This window comes from Podospora bellae-mahoneyi, chromosome 5 (genome assembly GCF_035222275.1).
Source record: "Podospora bellae-mahoneyi strain CBS 112042 chromosome 5, whole genome shotgun sequence".
In the NCBI taxonomy this organism is placed as follows: domain Eukaryota; kingdom Fungi; phylum Ascomycota; class Sordariomycetes; order Sordariales; family Podosporaceae; genus Podospora; species Podospora bellae-mahoneyi.
The window spans coordinates 3,093,113-3,111,481 of NC_085884.1; the positions used below are offsets into that span (position 1 = coordinate 3,093,113).

The following is an 18,369-nucleotide window of genomic DNA, read 5'->3' on the forward strand; positions in this document are numbered from 1 at the left end:
GCATGATGACACTCTATTTACCCCGCTGTCGAAGATTTACAGGCACGCGGGCGTGGATGCTGACATTTGTGCAACCGTCTGAGCTATTTTAACCTGCTGTCACTCATACTGCTGATATGTCCCGTTAGTTTTCCCCAACACTTACCGCGACATGACCTCTTCACGACCAAAACTCCACGTCATCATCATCGGCGCTGGGATCAGTGGGCTGGTGCTGGCGCAGTGTCTACGGAAACAAGGGATTTCGTTTGAGATCTTTGAGCGGGATGAGGGTCCTGCGGTGAGGAAGGGGGGGTATTGTCTTGGTTTGCATGAGTACTTACCTCTTCCCCTATTACCCTGACCCTTTCACTAATGGAGGAGTGTGTGTGATCCAGTCCAGAAAACCTCTTTGTCAAGTATCTACCTGACGATCTCCCTTCAGTGTGGTCGGCGTGTCACTTGCTCCCGCTTGATCTCCCTTCTCGGCTGATGACCTACCTGCCGAATGGGATTGCGTTTAGGGTTCAGGATGGGGAGGAGACGCCGTGTGTAAGGGTTAGTCGGGCGAAGCTGAGGGAGATGTTGGGGAGGCATCTGGAGATTAGGTGGGGGAGGAAGGCGGTGGGAGTTTGGGAGGAGGGGGAGGGGGTGGTTGTGAGGTTTGAGAGTGGGGAGGTGGTGAGGGGGGGGTTGGTGGTGGGGTGTGATGGGATATTTAGTGGTGGTATGTCTTTTTTGGTTGAGCTTTTCTGCGTGACTGGGATGGTGCTGACATCAAAATAGTGAGGAAGTGCATCCCTAACGGTCTCGACTGTATCCAGATACAACAATTTCCCGCTGCGGTGGTGGCTGGGGATGTGGTGCTTGAGGGGGAGGAAGTGAAGCAACAGTTGAGGAATGGGCACTCGGCTTATGTTTCTGTTGGGAAGGAGTGGGGGCTGTTTGTTGGGTTGAATAAGCTGGTAAATGTCAAGGCTGATGAAGAGGGGGATGTGGAGGGGATGAAGGGGGAGTATTACTGGATTTTGAGTCGGTTTGACAAGAATGTGGCCGATGAGAAGCATTGGACGAAGACAATGACCGATGAGGAGAAGCTGGCGATGGCAAAGGAGGAGATAAAGGAGATGAGGGAGGAATTTAGGATTGTTGTCGAAAAGACGTCTGTGGAAGGGCTGAAGAGTTCTCCTGTGTGTGTTTCCATCTTCTTGATGAGAGCGCATGCTAACGTGAAGTAGTGGTCCATCTGGTATTCTGCGGTCAAGGGCACAAAAGACCTCAAGACGTCGCGAGTTGTACTGATAGGTGATGCGGCTCACCCCATGACACCCGGTGAGTGTTCTTTGGGGAAAGGACAAGTTTGAGATGCTGATGTCAACTTGTCTAGCGCGCGGAGAGGGCGCCGTCGTAGCGATACGGGACGCAGTACAACTCAGCAAGGTTCTGGGAACGATTGACACATCAGATGAGGCATCCCTCAAGTCGACTCTGCAAGACTTACAGCAAGATGTCCTTACAAAGGGCTTCGAGGCGATCCGAGGTGCTCGGGAAGCTTTTGAGGGTGTCTTTCAGAACAGGACACCGATGGCTTGGGGGTGGGAGATTGCACCCATTCGACAGGTCCCGCCTCTCCCTCCGTTGAAACTAAAGATGGCTTTTTGAGCCGCTCGAGGTGTTGAAGGGAGGTTGTTGGCATATACATAACATAATCAGAGTTCGTTTTTGTGTTGTTACTGGCATATAAGTGCTAATCCCAGCCCTTATACATATAACTACTAGCCTGCCCGGCTAGCTCAATCGGTAGAGCGTGAGACTCTTATGGAGTACTCCGATAATCTCAAGGTTGTGGGTTCGACCCCCACGTCGGGCTCAATTCCCGTCTTCGACGATACTTTTTGCATTTGTTTTTAACAATCCTTTTTTTTACTTCCGTTGATTCAAAGTGTTCTCGTGATGACAATCGCAACTGTTTCATTTGCTGACTGCTCAGCCCTATGAACACACTCAACATGGACCCGCAACCCTCCTGCAGTCCAAGACACATGAACCTGCATGCGTCTATCGAAGACGCTGCAAGCCGCCTATCCACGATTGGACCTATCATCACATTATCCTATTGCCAAGAACTCGGGTAGCTCACTGATAGGCCAGTTTAATACGGTCCTTCGCAATAGACTCAATCATGTCGCATGCAACCTAACCGATTGTACAGATGTCACAGCCCGATATGGATAGGCAACTATCAACAGACAGGGTTCGGAGAATTCGCCCACAGAATGCCTGCATGCCCAACACCTGTTTGCTGAGCTCTGCCCCGCACTAAGGCTGTGACAGGGATATATTGGGCATCGTGTGTGAGACAAGGGGTCTCGGGGTCTTGAAGACCTGATGAAGCCCGCTCTCCCCAGTCTGGTTCTTTCCACACAACAACAGCTTGGTTGCTCTTTGAGGTCTCGGTGGCACCGAAGCCAGTCCGCTCCTCCCCCACGATGACGCTTCTCTCAACCACAGTCCCGCATCTCCAAGCCGCCTGGGATGTCCACCCTTACCTCCTCCTCTCGGTTCCTTTTGCCCTCTACCTCCTCATCTCCAATGTCCGATCCTATCTCAAACTCCGACACATCAACGGCCCGTTCTTGGCGCACTTCACCTACGTCTGGTTCGTGGGCAGTGTCGCCCGAGGAAAGATGCTCAGCACTCTCCAGGAACTTGCCTACAAGTACGGCCCTGTCTGTCGCATCGGCCCGAACGATCTTCTCGTCGGTGACTTTGACGAGGTTGTCCGCATCAACGGGGTGCGGTCACCGTATGTGAAGAGCGATTGGTATACTACTATCCGGTTTGATGTTGATGGGGGGGACTCGGTTGTTTCGTTGATGGATACTGCGGAGCATGATGTGCGGAAGGCGAAACTGATTAAGGGGTATGAAGGGAGGGGGAAGGGGCAGGATAAGGGGTGGATGGATAAGGTTGTGGATAAGCATTTGGTGGAGTTGGTGAGGTTGTTGAGGGAGAAGTATGTCAAGCAGGAGAGGGAGATTAACTGGACGAATGTGATGAGATATTTTAGTGCGGATGTTATGGTGGAGGCTTTGATGGGTGAGGCATGGTAAGTTTCGTCTTTGGAAAGTGTTGATGATGGAAGCTAACGGACATGGTTCAGGGGAGACCTTCAGACGGATAGTGATATTCACAAGTTCTTCGAGATGTCGGACTATTCTACGCCTTATATCCATACTGTTGGAAGTTGGGGGAGTCTGAGGTGGCTTACGAGCAGCTGGTGGTTCATTCGCAAGGCTGGGCCGAAGGTGACGGATGATCATGGTTTGGGCAAGTTCATTTCGTAAGTCTGTCCAGAATGAAGATGAAGAAAAAAAAGGAACCAGATACTGAACAACAAAGCCTGGTGAGAGAAGAGGTCTCAAAGCGTTTTAGGGATCCCGAATCCAAGAAGGGCGATATGTTGGTATGTCAAAGCCCCTTCGGTAACCGGTTAAGAGCGCAGGTTGACAAAAGAATGACAGGCCGACTGGATCTCTCAAGGACTTACCTCACGCGAATGCGAGCTTGATGTCATCCTCGGCGTCATAGCAGGGGCCGACACCGTTGCCGTGCCCATGCGAACCATCTTCCTCTATCTCATCACCTCTCCACTCGTCTATTCCAAGCTCAAAGACGAGATCAAAACCGCCATCAAGACCGGAGCCATCTCAGAACCCATCACAAACCAACAGGCTCTCAAACTACCGTACATGCAAGCTGTTATCCACGAGGGCCTCCGCATGATGCCTATCTCTGCTTTCGGCTTTCCCAAGAGAGTACCCGCGGAGGGAGACATGATTTGTGGCATACACGTCCCTGGTGGAACAGACATCTTTCCTAACAACCTCGCCATTCAACGAAGCAAAAAGGTGTTTGGGAATGACGTCGACGTTTTCCGGCCAGAGAGGTGGTTGATTGAGAACACTCGAGGACCGGAACACCGCAGCTTGATGGTCCGACACATCGAAGTCATCTTTGGTCATGGAAGATGGCAATGCCCGGGGCGTATGCTTGCTTGGGTTCAGCTGAACAAGGTCTTTGTGGAGGTTTTGAGGAACTTTGACTTTCAGGTTGGCAACCCGAGAGATCCTTGGAAGTTGGGGGTTTATAGCTCGGTTACTGTTGGCGACTTTTGGGTGAAAGGTGTTGAATCAAGGCAAGAGTAATAGGAGAGTCGGGTAAACAGTAATAGTTACAGACGGAAACTTAATGTAGCTTCAGTACCTAGGATATGATCACATCGATCGACGATCGGTATGATTAAGTTGTGCAATATAAACCTCTACATTAGACACATTGATAGGTGGTCAGATTCCGCTACCAATATCCGACGTACATCTGATGCGGCTGCAAATTGAACCTTCCAAAACAAAATATCTACAGTAGCTGGTGGATGCATTGCCATGGTGGCTGATGAGCACGAGAGGAGCCAGGCTCAGCTCAGCACCTCCCTGGAGCCGCTCATCTTCGCCCCAGCCACAGACTGCAAGCGCCGCGCTCACCCCTATCAAATCAGTCTGGGCAGCAAGCATACAGACCTGTTCCTAAGTTAAACTGGCGTAAGTTTCCAAAAAGCAGAAGAACCGGGCACATCAAGCGATATCTTAGTATAAGTCGTCAATAGCATAATACCTACATACTTCTTCACTTAACCTGTATTGATGACGAAACTATCTACATTACCTTAATGCTCTGAGCTGGTAAGAGATTCCAAAAAGTTTCTGACGAATCGATAGACCGCTTACCTTACGCCAGCCTATTTTGAGGGAGCTCAAGTGGCTTGCATACGACATAACTGCCAGGCAGGTACCTACGTACCTTGTTATCAGCCTTTGGTTTTGCAAACATAAGTACCCTCCAATCACAATACGAAATGTGGGAGGCGGGGTCAGCAGAATTTCAGGCTTCTCTCCACAACAACAGAAAAGTACGGCAGCAACAACCAAAAGCTGAGGACAAGAAAAGAAAAACACAAAAATAATGTCATCGTCTAGGGGAACCGCCATCCAGGTTTGGTATTGTGTAAGTGGAAAAGCGTTGTTCGGTTCATACGCGCCTATCTGCTGACCTCGATACAGGACAACTGTACCTATGGGCCCCTCAGTTATACCTTGGACACGTACTGCCCAAGCTGCGGTCACTTGCGATGCGCATATTGTACGTACACGGTGAGTACAATCAAGACAAGAGATGGCGGCGGCGGTTACCGGTTATCGTCAGGCAATCTGTCGCGCCCCCGGGAGATGCAAGAGCCTCTTTACGGCTCTTCTTCTGCCCCTGAACCAGAAACGAACACAAAAAGCGGCATACCCCCCGCCAGCCTCAAGGACCCTCAATTGAGGACCAATGAACGACCCCAATCCGAGACAGGCCCTGAGGGCAGCACCTCATCCACTATTGGACCCTCATTATTGCCCGAAAAGAGCTTTCCAGACAACACGAACCTTGTGGCAGCATCGTCGAAATATGATCTCTGATAGGCTTCAAAATGAGCCATCAGCGAGCGATACCTAGGTCTCATGGACATGTGTAAGCCTATCCCCTTACCAGGAATATCTTCTGTGACATAATGGTGACATCTCCCTAACATGAAAATCTACCAGAGGTGTGGTCACAGCCTACATATTCACGTGCCAGTGTCACAGCTCCAAGCCGCCATAGATTTTGCGGCCCAGGCTGCCGGCCCAAATGCCCATACGGTTACCAGCAGGAGACCAGTCGAACAGGGTGGCGCGTCAGCATCCAGCAGTAGCCAGGCCTCGACCAACACAGAGCTGCCACAAGCTAACTCCACAAATTCGGGACCACAGCATTAACCCCCTCAGCTCGCCCATACCCATCCGCCGCGGCATCAAACGGCTTGCAAGATCCTTCAGGCGCGAAGATACCCCCTTCGGCGTCAAGATCAAGCTTGACCCACCAACAACAGCAGCATCCGCATCGCCAGCCTGCAACACACGACATGCCTCGTGCAAAGCATCCAACGAAGCGGAACACCCCGTCTTGATAACCATGCTTGGCCCACTCAAGTCAAATTCGTAGGACACCCGGTTGGCGAGCAAAAGATCCATATGACCGACATTGTGTCCGCTCCCGCCCTGTAAGCTGTCCTTGGCTTGCATCAACAGCCAGTCCTTCCCGAAGGTCCCAATGTAGCACCAAATCGCTTGCCTCGGTATTGGGTCTCTCCCGCGTTCTCGAGACATTCTCTCGTCACTTCGAGGAGCTGGCGCATCTGGGGGTCCATTCGTTCTAGCTCGGCCTTGCGGCAGCTGAAGAAAGAGGTGTCAAAAGCGGCGATGTCATGATCGAGGAAGTAGCCGTGTTGCGGGACGAGGCCGACGGAGATGTTTACTTTGCTGAAGCCGAGGGCGTTGAAGCGGCTTTTGGGGGTAGGGGTGCGTATGTCGTAGCCGTTGTAGAGGGCGTCCCAGAAGGAGGTGGCGTCGTTGATTCCGCCTGGGAGACGGAGGGCGAGGCTGCAGATTGCGATGGGGGCCTGGCAGGTAAGAGGGTCACTGTTGGAGGAAGGGGGAGTGGTGGGTCCAGTTTCGAGGGAGGTTGTGGTGGATGTGTTCCCGCCTTCTGAGGATGTCAACAGCAGGTTCCCATTTCCAGAGCTTGTGTCTGGATAGGTATTAGTGACGGCGTCGGTCATGATGAAGTCTGTACAGCGTTGGTCAAGAAGCAGTTGGGGTAGGCCTGGCGTCCACAGCTGAAAGAGGAAAGACCTTGGAATTCCCGGTATATGTGTCTTGACGAGGGTGTCCCTGCTTTTTCATCCATGGCCACTGAAGCCGCGCATCGTGCCCTCGCATCTGCCGGCGTCCGTCCCTGTGGCTGAAGAGCTGGCACAAGTTCTAAGCTTGTGAAATGTCAAAAGTTCATGATCTAATGGCGACTTCTTCTGCAGTCAGCAGGTTAGGTGCTTGCCTATCACATCGATGACAGCCGTTGATTGGACTGCATGACATCCTAGCCTTTTAATCTTGACATTATGGAATGCGATCAGATGTTCCAAAATGTTGTTGGGTCGCCGAGGTGAGGAGTGACACGGGTTTTATGACATTGTGCATGATGACCGCAGGTTTTGGCTCAGGATTTAGGAGATCTAGTCCGAAAAGGAACAATTAGCTTCCGTATTATCTTGATGCTGAGGTTGCACAACAGAAATGTAGAGAACCTGTGTTCATGTCGGCTTCTGTTACCTGTGATTTGTAATACCTTGCGTCCCATTAAATACTGTGGCACCCAGGTAAGACCAGTAGCGCCCGTAGCAGCATGTTATGCAAACAGCTTTTCTCTTTCTCATTTACCATCCTGATTCATTTCTCTCCGGTGGTATCAGCAACTTCGACCTGGCTTGATATTGATAACGGTGCTGCTTTTCAACATCTTGACTTTGGAGCAGAAGTTTGGCAAGGCGTACATGTACATTCCGGAAAGGGGGCCCTTGGTGTTACGGTGGGTACGAATGGTGCAGGGTTGGTGTCGATCGAACCGAGGGATGGGATGCATGACCTTGCCAAGGGAGACGGTAGAAAGATGATTGAAGTCGGTGGATGCTGATGAGAAGAGAATGAAGAAGTATTTTATCTCAGCGTTTTGTGTTGATGACTGCCTAGCGGGTGGAGGATCAAGAGAGGTCGGTTGGATTTGTTGAGTTATCAAAGAAAAGAAATATCGCGATCTTGACGGGCCGAGGCTTGAGATTGTCGAATATCGGGGCTGAGACTTAACAGTAATGGGAATGATGGCATAATATTAAGAATTCGATACAGCTGACAGGAGTCTTACCTGTGTGTGCCTGGTAAATCGCTCATCTCATGATTTGAGCTAACAGACCAACACTTTATGGGTCACTATGGTGATTGTGATCAGTGGGTATTTCCATTGTCTTGTATTCCACAGGCTGCGTCTGTTTGATGCAGTCCATGCTGTTTGGGCTCCATGTTTGCTTCTCCGAGCTTGTGTTTTGAGCACAGTAATGATTTATTCTTTCATTGATATCTCTGACTGTGGCTCATGTTCTCGCATCTCTCATCCTGTCCATCGCTATTAGTACTTACGCACGTAGATACCTAGTAAACCTCCCTGGTGGGACGTAACCACGGCGGCGATTTGTGGTGGTTTAACCTGTGTGAGGAATGTGGGCATGGAATCCTCTCATACGCTCCTGCAACATCTGGATGTGCCCCTCGTTGCACTGCTCTTGGCTCTGAACAGCGGAAATCTGGCGCTCAGACTCCTGAAAAGTTTTCACAAGCTCTGAGACTTGGTCTAGTAGCATCCGGCTTTTCATGGATTCATCGCTCCACCATCGTAGCACCATTGCAACTGCCTCGTCATCCGGGTCGCTCACGGAGAGGTTTAGGAAGAATGTCTTGGACATTTGAGTCGTATCTGGCGAGGTCGGGGGGCCATAGCTATGGATCGTGTTGGTTGAGGCGGACATGTGGCTCTCTTTCTGATCGATCCCAGTGTAGATGTCCAAGGGAGCTTTGGGATTAGTCGCCAACAGGCTCTCGGTCAGAGTTGGCGTGCTGACAGTGTGTGAAGCGCGAGTGTCGAGACGTTCATGATAGTCTGAGATGCTCCCTTTGGGTTCTTGTTGGCCCTGGCATTTGGGAACCCCAGCCATATCCTCTCTTTTTCCCTCCTCGGTCCCTGTGTTGAGCGAGTCGATGCTGGTTTCCATCGACCTGATTGAGCTTTCACGATGGGCAATCAACTTTTCCATCCCGTTGATCCTGACTTGAAGTAATTCAAAGTCTCGTTTTACCGCCAGAACACTGAGTTTATCGTCGATCATTTGGCTTCTTAGCTCTTGGATCCCCTTTTCTGCCAATAAAGCGAGCTGATCCATGGTGAAGATAGGGCAGTGGACCAGCAAGATGCGTAAGATACTGAGAGCTCAGCGACTTCCCTATTGGAAGGGTTCTTATCAGACACGGTGAGGCCTTGGTGACAGAATAAGTCGAATGGTGTTACGACGACGGGATGTGGAGATATTACTGACTGGTTTGGTTAACAAAGGAGAACTGGTGGCAGATAGGAGGCGGGTGGAACTTACCACCTTTTTTATTCTATATATATCGGCATAGAATGCTCAAGCCGGAAAGATCGACCGGAAAGCTGGTCGAGGTCTTGTTGTGGTTGACGAGACCCGATGGAGGGGCTGGAAAGGTGGTGGGCAAGTAGGTGGTGGGGTGAAATGTCGATGGTCAACAGGGTTAGGTAGCGGTTGATAGGTTAAAAGGTAGGTTGACTGGGCGAAGGTCGATAGGGTGAAATGTCGACAGGGTGAAATGTCGACAGGGTAAAAGATTGAGAGGGTGAGCAGTGGTGCTGCGCCCACCATAGGCAGTAGGTTGATGCTCCCATCTGTATCGATGCACGTCTGCTCTCAGTGATTGCTGACAGCCGGCAACCTCCCAGTGCCAGCCCTCTTGTCGATGACTGTTTGCACTCATAGGATTAAATTTCTGCCACTGTCTCAATCTCTTCTTGCTGCCCCAACGTCTTCCAGTGCACTTTTTTCGTCGGCCAAGCAGCCTCTTTCTCTCCTCACACTGCTTACATCTCTCCCCTCAGTCTCTATCATCCTCGGCATGACATCACAGACTATCATCATCCTCAACGCATACCTACCATTCTAGCTTACCAGCGTCGCTGTCATAAATTTTCTATTCGGTTTCGTACCCTTTCAACGACAGCATCAATATGCTTCAATCAGTCAGCAAGATAGCTTGCCATAATGTCTAGATTTCACGTCAGCTAAGAAGTCATCATGTTGGCAGATCCCTCTAATCACCGCACTGGCTTGGCCCCAGCTTGCTTCGACACCAAGATCTTCGACTTTGGCTGGTGGCCTTCGGTCCGCCACCCCGATCCATCCCGCATGAGACAGCGAATGCAGAGTCAAGCATTCGTCACCGATACTTCACCTTCGCGCGAATATCAAGTTGACTTCTGGCGCAGCCGGGCGACCTACTTCGCCAAGGCCGCTGATCAGTCATTTGTCCAGTGGAAGGCTGAGAAGAAGCTGAACGATGGCAAAGTGAGGCACCTCGAGGATGAGCTTGCCGGCATCAGGAAATCGATGGAGTCGTATGATATCACCATCATTGCCTTGCACGAGAAAGATCAGAAGAACCAGGGATACATCGAATCTCTTCAGAATCAGCTCAAGGAGGCGTCTCCACGACATGGCTCAACTGCCCATGGACTTGCGCCACTTACACCCCCTGCGGCACCCGAGGCGCTCTATCCAAGCAAGCACAGTGGCGTCACCCATCTCAATCCCAATAGTCAACGGACGACTCTCAACGAGTATCACCAGTCCCCTCTCCCATCTCAACCTCTCTTTCCTCAGTCTCGTCTCTCTTCACTTTCCCAGCCAGGAAGCGAGTCAACAGGAACTCAGGCAAATCTACGCGAGAGCCAGAAGCGACTATTAACTCTTTCAAGTCAGACCTTTCTTCCCTCCCAACACAAAAGAGTACACATCCGACGCCTTCGCCAGCCCCAACCCTGTTTGCGCTTCCGGACTACGCCACTGCACGTTCCCGACGGCGTGTTCGAGTTGGATGATTGTGTACGCCTTGGGATGTGGCATAGCGGGGATTTTAAGACCGAGGTCAAAGTCAGAGGGGACAGGGGAGGTTACTGTTTGGTTGTTGTTAGCATCCGAGATCGAGAAAAGAAGGATGTTGTCGGGCTTGGTGTCGAGGTTTGCCGTGGGGGTCTTTTGTGCCTTGGGCTACTTCCCGCTTGATCTTTCGGCTTTTCGGTGACAGGAAACTCGGGAAGTGCTCTGATGAGATTCAACAGCGATGAATCAATGTGTTGGGATCCTCATGTTGGTCGACCGGATGGCGGAGGTAGGGGAGTCCATTGGGCAATTCGGCCGCGAGGTCAAGGGCTTGTTGGTAGTCTCTTGTAATGACTTGCTTAAGACATACAAAAGCCTCATTCCTGGACTTAGCTTTGTACCTACCTCGGGGTGTAAACACGGCCGGATTGGGCTGTCACTGAACCGGGCAGCGGTGGTGGAGGATTGTCTGATGCTGTTGGCCTGATGACAGTATCCGATTCTCGCAAAGAGCACATGTCGGATGCAACGGGGGAGTAGCATGGCGGCAGGCATCAGATTAGTGTATCGCGGCATACCGGTGTCGCATCGTTGCTAGGAACGTCAGCGTGTCGTAACAGCTCATGTCCCCATGTGTTGATGCATGCAGTTGGGAGTTAGTGTTCCCTCTGATTGGTACCACATCTCATTGGTTCGTTTCAAAGTTGTTCGCGATGATGTTACACAGTAATTATGCACTTTGTGGACTTTGTGCGACTGTCTCGAACACAAATTGGTAGGCATATCAAATCAATGCAAATCTGGCAAATAAAGGTGTATTACGACATGAATTGCAAAATGTTCCACGCTGGCGTCCGAGACTTTTCCGATTGATTATCGTCGTTTCACGTAGATATTCTCCAATAACATCAAGACCGGTGAACACCGACTCTAATGCCGGTAGACGTTGCAAATGCCGGCGAAAAGTGGGGCAATTGCCGTCACTGTCCGTTCCGATCGGCATCTGTGAGGTCACAGGTGGCTCCCTGTCAAATGTCCCACTTTGCTTCAGAGCGTCTGTCACATTCTCTTGAAGCCTAAATTGGTGACTATTGTTCCATTCCATCCGCTATTTTTTGTCACAATGGCTGCCAAGTTTGCTTGGAAACAACACGTCCAGGCCTCTCGGGAACCTGACAGTGAGCGTGTATAGTATACGACACGGAGCAGTGCAGCGGCTGTAACCATCGCGAAGGGCAGCATTTGATGGGCTGTAACGGGCAGGCAGGCTGCCATTGATTCCGTTCATCTGCCTTCGCCAAACACTGGTGACTGAGTCGTGTGGTAAGGGTTAGGTAAATAAACGTAATAAACTAAGCAGTCTGCAAGGCAAAATACCTTAGCTCACAGCGGTCACCGGTCCAATACAAACGGTGCCTTTCTCACAGTCCTCGTCTCCATCTCCATCTTCCCTTAAACTGACCTTACCTCGGGAAGAATCCAATTGAGATGGATCGAATTGGGATCACTTTGCGCAGCCATCAACTTCTGTAAAAATGTTGGCGGAATTGGCCCTCCGGACGACACGCGCAAACATCGCCCGCGAGACTCAGCCACGACCGAGTGACAAAGAGTCGTTCATCAGCAGAACAAAACTTTTTTGTCGCAAAAACGTGGCAAGCAGCCACAAGCGTTCGGTTTTCTGAGGCGACAAGTGCGATTCATGACGGCAAGTACAACATCCAGAGCTCGGCATGGCAGGGGCACCAGATCTCTGGCCATCGGCATGTTCCGAAGAGGTCAAGTCGATGACGATCCATCTGCAGAGCGGAGATGCATGCTTGTTTCAACGTCTTCGATTGGCTGCCCCACACTCTGGCGCTCGAGCCCAATCCCATCGTTTGATTTTTGCGAGGCCTCCCCCTCTTCTAAATTCGGGTACCGTTTTGTTTCGGGGCCACGAGATCGGGTCTTCATCGTCTAGTCAGTTTGGTTGGCGGCGCTGTCTGTCAATTCCCCAGCTTTGTATGGAAATGGCCAGACATGAGGTGCAGGTCGTGCCCCCCGCGAAATAAAAGATAAACGGTTGGGCGTCAACTGCCAAATATACCGCTCAGATGACCGCGCGGAGCAGCGGATAGTTCCAGGTTTCGAATAAACTCGAGTGCCTATTCGGCCACGTCGGTCTAGAACAGCTGTCCTGCATCGTGCCAAGTTCCCGGGCCACATTGCTTGGCTCCGTCTTGGACACTGTGCAGCTCTGGGCCTCTCAGCGTCATTGGTGGACCGTCAGCGCTTCCGCCACACCGCCGCAACGAATGGACGGCAGAGCTCTCCGTTGCTCATCCCAGTGCTGAACACTGTGGGGCCGTTGCATGGGTCTATTGCTTGTTGAGCTTGTCTGTCCCTGCCAAGGGACGGGAATTGGGGCAGGGCAGTTCATCGCAAGACAAGGGCCTAGCAACAACTGATCTCTTGAACAAGCCGGAGGGCGGCAGCTGCTGCTCCCTCTGGGCTGGGGAGAGTGTGCCTTGTTTTTTTGTTGTTCCCTTCCACAATCTGCCCACCCAGCAAAATCCACATGCCATTATCGTGCGAGCCCCGAGCATTGTGACGGGACGTGGCTGCCTCTCTTCTTCTTTCTCTCCGATTGTCTTTTTATTCCTGCAGCCTCCAGTTTTGTTTTCCCTGGGCAACACGCATTGCGTCATTACTGCAACACGAAGTTCAACTTGGTAATTCTTCGGCCTACAACACATCGCGGGGCCCAGATCACCCACCCACCTTCACCATCCTCTCCCTTCATTGATTGTGTTTGCCCAATTGACGAGCAACCACGCCATATCATTTATCTCAACACGTCAGCAACAATGGCGGATCCTGATCCACCAAAACTTGAGGTATGTTATGTGTAGAATATCTTTTTTGCGCGTCGTGATCAAGACCACTGATCGATTCTGTGCTTGCAGTCGGCCGGCTTGAGTCCCGCCACCAAGGAACGCGATGCGCCCAGTACCGCGACCACAACAACCGGCAATGGCGACCACAAAGCTAGCTCAAAATTCCACCTCGATGTCGAAGACGCCCTGACGCCTGACCCGGGCACTGAGGACATGTTCGTTGTCGAGAACAACAAGTTCGCCTACTCCCCCGGGCAGCTCGCCAAGTTCTTCAACCCAAAGAGTCTCAATGCTTTCTTTGCCGTCGGTGGTTTGGCTGGGTTGGAAAAGGGTCTGCAGACAAACCGCGAGAGCGGTTTGAGTGTCGACGAAACCTCGGTGGGCTCGTCGGTTGCCTTTGAGGAGGTCGCGCCCAAGGGCGTGCCAAAATATGGATCTCATGGCGACACTGAACCCACCGTCAAGGGTGACAATCCGGCCGCGGCTGCCGCTGCTGCCAATGCCACAACTTCAACTCACGATGCCGGTGGCGCTTTTGCAGACCGCAAGCGCATCTTCAAGGAGAACAGATTGCCAGAGAAGAAGAGCAAATCGCTGCTGCAGCTCGCCTGGATCACCTACAACGACAAGATCTTGATCTTGCTGACGGCCGCCGCCGTTGTATCGCTTGCGCTTGGTCTGTATCAGACCTTTGGTGTCACTCATGAACCGGAGCCGGTTGCACCGGGCCAGCCCCCTGCTGAGGAGGGCGCCAAGGTCGAATGGGTCGAGGGTGTGGCCATCATGGTCGCTATCATCATTGTGGTGGTGGTTGGTACGTTGAACGACTGGCAAATGGAACGGCAATTCAACAAGCTCAACAAGAAACACAACGATCGCACCGTCAAGGTTATTCGCTCCGGCAAGTCTGCCGAGATCTCTGTCTTTGATATTGTGGTGGGCGATGTCATGCATCTGAGTCAAGGTGACATGGTGCCGGTCGACGGCATCTTCATCAGTGGGCACGGAGTGAAATGCGACGAGTCTTCGGCTACTGGCGAATCAGATCTCTTGAAAAAGATTTCGGGCGAGGAAGTGTACAGGATCCTCGAGGCCATCTCGAGAGGCGAAGAGGCACCACACGACATCGAGAAGCTCGACCCATTCATCATCTCCGGCAGCAAGGTCAATGAAGGCACTGGCACCTTTTTGGTCACAGCTGTCGGTGTCAATTCTTGCTACGGACGCACCATGATGTCCTTGCACACCGAGACCGAAGACACGCCTTTGCAAAAGAAGCTTAACCGCCTGGCAGATGGCATTGCCAAGTTTGGTGGTGGCGCTGCTTTGCTCTTGTTCGTCGTTCTTTTCATCAAGTTTCTTGCCTCCCTCCCGGGCAGCCAGGATACACCCGACCAAAAGGGCCAGACCTTCCTCCGGCTCTTCATCACTGCTGTGACGGTCGTCGTCGTTGCTGTTCCCGAGGGTCTGCCACTGGCTGTCACCCTGGCGCTTGCTTTTGCCACCACTAGGATGATGCGCGACAACAACTTGGTGCGCGTCTTGAAGGCTTGTGAGACGATGGGCAATGCGACGACAGTATGCTCCGACAAGACCGGTACTCTCACACAAAACAAAATGACAGTGGTAGCGACAACACTCGGCAAAAGTATCAGCTTTGGCGGGACCGACGCCCCTCTGGATGACGACCCTGGCATCAAGACCGAAAAGTCCGCTGCCAACACGGTTCCCAACGTTCCGATTACCGAATTCACCCAGGGCTTGAGCAACACGGTCAAGAGGCTTCTTGTGCAGGCAAACGCTGTCAACTCGACTGCTTTCGAGGGCGAATCTGAAGGCGAGAAGACATTTATTGGGTCCAAGACGGAAGTTGCGCTGCTTGTCCTCAGTCGCGATCACCTCGGCTCCGCCCCTGTCCAGGAGGAGCGGGCCAATTCCAACATTGTCCAGGTTGTCCCTTTCGATTCGGCTGTCAAGTACATGGCGACCGTCGTCAAGCTCCCCGACGGCAGGTTCCGCGCATACGTCAAGGGTGCCTCCGAGATTCTGTTGGGCAAGTGCTCCAAGGTTATCGTCGATGCCAGTTCCGAGGAGCTTTCCGCCGTGGACATGACGGAAGACGACCGCGAAATGTTCGCCGAGACCATCACTTCATATGCCGGCCAAACCCTCCGCACAATTGGATCCTCGTACCGCGACTTTGAATCCTGGCCGCCCCCGGAATTGGCTGGGCAGACGGAGCTCACAGCGGCTGAGTTCGACAAGGTTCACAAGGACATGACGCTCCTTGCCATCTTTGGCATCAAGGACCCCCTGAGACCCACCGTCAAGAAGGCTATCGGGGACTGCAAGCGTGCTCACGTCAAGGTTCGCATGGTCACAGGCGACAATCTGCTCACCGGTCGCGCTATCGCCAAGGAATGCGGTATTTACAACCCAAAGGAGGGAGGCATCGCCATGGAGGGCCCCGTTTTCCGTCGCAAGACCCCTGAGGAGTTGAAGGAGCTCGTACCCAAGCTCGAAGTGCTCGCCCGTTCCAGTCCTGAGGACAAGCGTATTCTGGTCAAGACGTTGAAGGATCTCGGTGAAACGGTTGCTGTCACTGGCGACGGTACCAACGATGCCCCGGCTCTCAAGATGGCTGATATCGGCTTTGCCATGGGTATCGCCGGTACTGAAGTCGCCAAGGAGGCTGCCGCTATCATTCTCATGGATGACAACTTTGCTTCCATTGTCAAGGGTATCAGCTGGGGTCGTGCGGTCAATGACGCCGTCAAGAAGTTCCTGCAGGTATGTATGCTCCTCTGATATCTCTGTTGTGTAATGAACAACGCTGACATGTTCCAAAGTTCCAACTCACGGTCAACGTCACCGCCGTGGTCGTCACCTTCGTTACAGCAGTTGCCAGCGACAAGGAGGAATCCGTCCTCAACGCTGTTCAACTTCTTTGGGTCAACCTCATCATGGACACGTTTGCCGCCCTTGCCCTTGCCACTGATCCTCCCACCGATTCAATTCTCAACCGCGCTCCCGACAAGAAGACAGCCCCGCTGATCAACACTCGCATGGGTAAGATGATCATCGGTCAAGCCATCTGCCAGCTCGCCATTACGCTCGTCCTGCATTTTGCCGGTCCCACGTTGATGGGCTACGATATGACCAACCTCGATCAGCAAGAGCACATGAAGACCCTCGTGTTCAACACGTTTGTCTGGCTCCAGATCTTCAACCAGCTCAACAGCCGCCGTCTTGATAACCACCTCAACATTCTTGAAGGCATTACTCGCAACCGGTTTTACATCGTTATCAATCTGATCATGATCGGTGGCCAGGTCCTCATCATCTTCGTGGGCGGTGCCGCCTTTGGAATCCGTCCTCTCACCGGAAAGGAGTGGGGCATTTCTATTGGACTGGGTGCCATCTCCGTCCCCTGGGGTATCCTGATTCGCAAGTTCCCTGATGCGTGGGCCGCCGCCTTGACTCCTCACATCAAGTTCCCCAAGCTCCGTCTCCGCAAGAGCAGGAAGAAGGATGACTTGGAGAAGACGTCAGAGGATGCTGAAGCGCAGAAATCAAAGGATCTCGCGACGGATAGCGAGAGCGAACGTTTTGGCCCGCCATTGAGGACGCTGACTAGTATTCGCGGCAAGCGGGCCTCGACACATATTCGCCGGGGTTTCAGAGAGTACATGCACGACAAGAAGACGCAAGTCAAGGACAAGGTTGTCGGAGGGAGCACCACCAATGTTGCTCCCGAGGGGGCTGCGCCAGTGAATGGCACAGGAGGGGTTGCAAAGAAGGCCTAGGTGGACTACAAGTTTGGGGATGCCTTCTGAGCCAGGGAGATTTTCGATAATGGCGGGGTTTTTGTGTTGCGTGCGAAAAAAGGATTTTGTTTTTAGTTGACATGGGCTTAACAGGTTTTGTTGTTGGGAACACATACATACGGATACCCCTGGTTTTTTTCGTTGCTTTTGCGGTGTGGGTTGTCGGATGAAGGAGAGATGAATCTGGCCGCTGCTGTTTTATAGGTACTTGATGGTAGTACGGCTTCTTTTAATGACGTCGCTTTTGACGCTTCTTTTCTTGTGTAGCGCCAGCGGATTGGTATCTTTGTGGTGAGTGGGACGGGATGTGATGGGATGGAATGGGAATATGAATATAATGAGTGAAAAGAAGTTTTACTTGGTGATGTGATGGTGGGTAGTGAGATGCCACGTCGGTGACGAAATTACTTGTGACAATCCAAAGGTGACTCGGTGAGCTTCTACATTCAACGGCCCCCAAAACAAAACCACCTGTTTGTAGAGTTAAAATCCAGAAAACTCACAGGATAAGGAAGAAGCCCGTCAAAGTTTCTACACAAACTTTTGTTGTTTTCCAGGTTATTAAGAGGTTTGATGGTGTGGTTGTGTCACACGGCAAAGGCTAACCACTCGCGACCACGACCAACACTGTCAATATCACCGTAAGGAGGGGTAACTGCAAGTTGTAAGCCTCTCGTCGAAAAGTGAGGCAGGCAATCAGAGGCAAGGCGGGTATCAAAGGAATCCCATTGGCCCAGAGAGATATTGAAGGACTTGGCAGAGGCCTAAGGCACAAAGGCACGGACCAGTTGACAGGGAGATAAATACGCGTTCAGGATCACTGTATTACTCTGAGTTTTCCTTCATCATGGACTTCGAGGCCATTGAAGATTATTACTGGAATTGAACTACTTGTTCCAAGCCCTGTATTACAGCCCTTGTCACAGGTTGGGAGTGGTTATATTGCGGAAGGTTAGAATTGCTATTGCACAAGTAATTTTGTCGCCCAGGTAGAATGCTTTGTTCCGTCTGATGGGTTTATTCTTCCTTGCTGGGATGATGTTCAAGG

General features: G+C 51.8%; 6 protein-coding genes and 1 non-coding gene across 7 annotated transcripts; 6 read left to right on the forward strand and 1 right to left on the reverse strand.

The window, feature by feature from the left end:
* Nucleotides 1-30: 30 nt before the first annotated feature.
* Nucleotides 31-1,641, forward strand: QC761_507720 (uncharacterized protein; the record flags this gene model as incomplete). The annotated part of the gene is made up of 5 exons (XM_062879985.1): nucleotides 31-315; nucleotides 378-706; nucleotides 766-1,169; nucleotides 1,218-1,311; nucleotides 1,367-1,641. Exons 1-5 carry the CDS (start codon nucleotides 152-154, stop codon nucleotides 1,639-1,641), a joined length of 1,266 nt encoding a protein of 421 aa, XP_062731300.1. The 5' UTR covers nucleotides 31-151.
* A 120-nt stretch (nucleotides 1,642-1,761) lies between these two features.
* Nucleotides 1,762-1,849, forward strand: QC761_0083370. The gene has a single exon. It is a non-coding gene; the product is annotated as a tRNA-Lys (tRNA).
* A 619-nt stretch (nucleotides 1,850-2,468) lies between these two features.
* QC761_507730 (uncharacterized protein) lies at nucleotides 2,469-4,225 on the forward strand (the record flags this gene model as incomplete). The annotated part of the gene is made up of 4 exons (XM_062879986.1): nucleotides 2,469-3,088; nucleotides 3,143-3,322; nucleotides 3,382-3,445; nucleotides 3,504-4,225. The coding sequence occupies 4 exons, from the start codon at nucleotides 2,469-2,471 to the stop codon at nucleotides 4,185-4,187; spliced, it is 1,548 nt and encodes a 515-aa protein (XP_062731301.1). The 3' UTR covers nucleotides 4,188-4,225.
* An 887-nt stretch (nucleotides 4,226-5,112) lies between these two features.
* On the forward strand, nucleotides 5,113-5,193 carry QC761_507741 (uncharacterized protein; the record flags this gene model as incomplete). Its single annotated transcript, XM_062879987.1, has 1 exon — nucleotides 5,113-5,193. One exon carries the CDS (start codon nucleotides 5,113-5,115, stop codon nucleotides 5,191-5,193), a length of 81 nt encoding a protein of 26 aa, XP_062731302.1.
* Nucleotides 5,194-7,873: 2,680 nt separating this feature from the next.
* Nucleotides 7,874-8,887, reverse strand: QC761_507753 (uncharacterized protein; the record flags this gene model as incomplete). The annotated part of the gene is made up of 2 exons (XM_062879988.1): nucleotides 7,874-8,033; nucleotides 8,187-8,887. 2 exons carry the CDS (start codon nucleotides 8,885-8,887, stop codon nucleotides 7,874-7,876), a joined length of 861 nt encoding a protein of 286 aa, XP_062731303.1.
* A 924-nt stretch (nucleotides 8,888-9,811) lies between these two features.
* On the forward strand, nucleotides 9,812-10,798 carry QC761_507755 (uncharacterized protein; the record flags this gene model as incomplete). The annotated part of the gene is made up of 1 exon (XM_062879989.1): nucleotides 9,812-10,798. One exon carries the CDS (start codon nucleotides 9,812-9,814, stop codon nucleotides 10,796-10,798), a length of 987 nt encoding a protein of 328 aa, XP_062731304.1.
* Nucleotides 10,799-12,510: 1,712 nt separating this feature from the next.
* Nucleotides 12,511-17,606, forward strand: PMC1_2 (plasma membrane calcium). The gene is made up of 3 exons (XM_062879990.1): nucleotides 12,511-13,494; nucleotides 13,564-16,284; nucleotides 16,344-17,606. Exons 1-3 carry the CDS (start codon nucleotides 13,465-13,467, stop codon nucleotides 17,298-17,300), a joined length of 3,708 nt encoding a protein of 1,235 aa, XP_062731305.1. The 5' UTR covers nucleotides 12,511-13,464; the 3' UTR covers nucleotides 17,301-17,606.
* The last annotated feature ends 763 nt before the right edge of the window (nucleotides 17,607-18,369 follow it).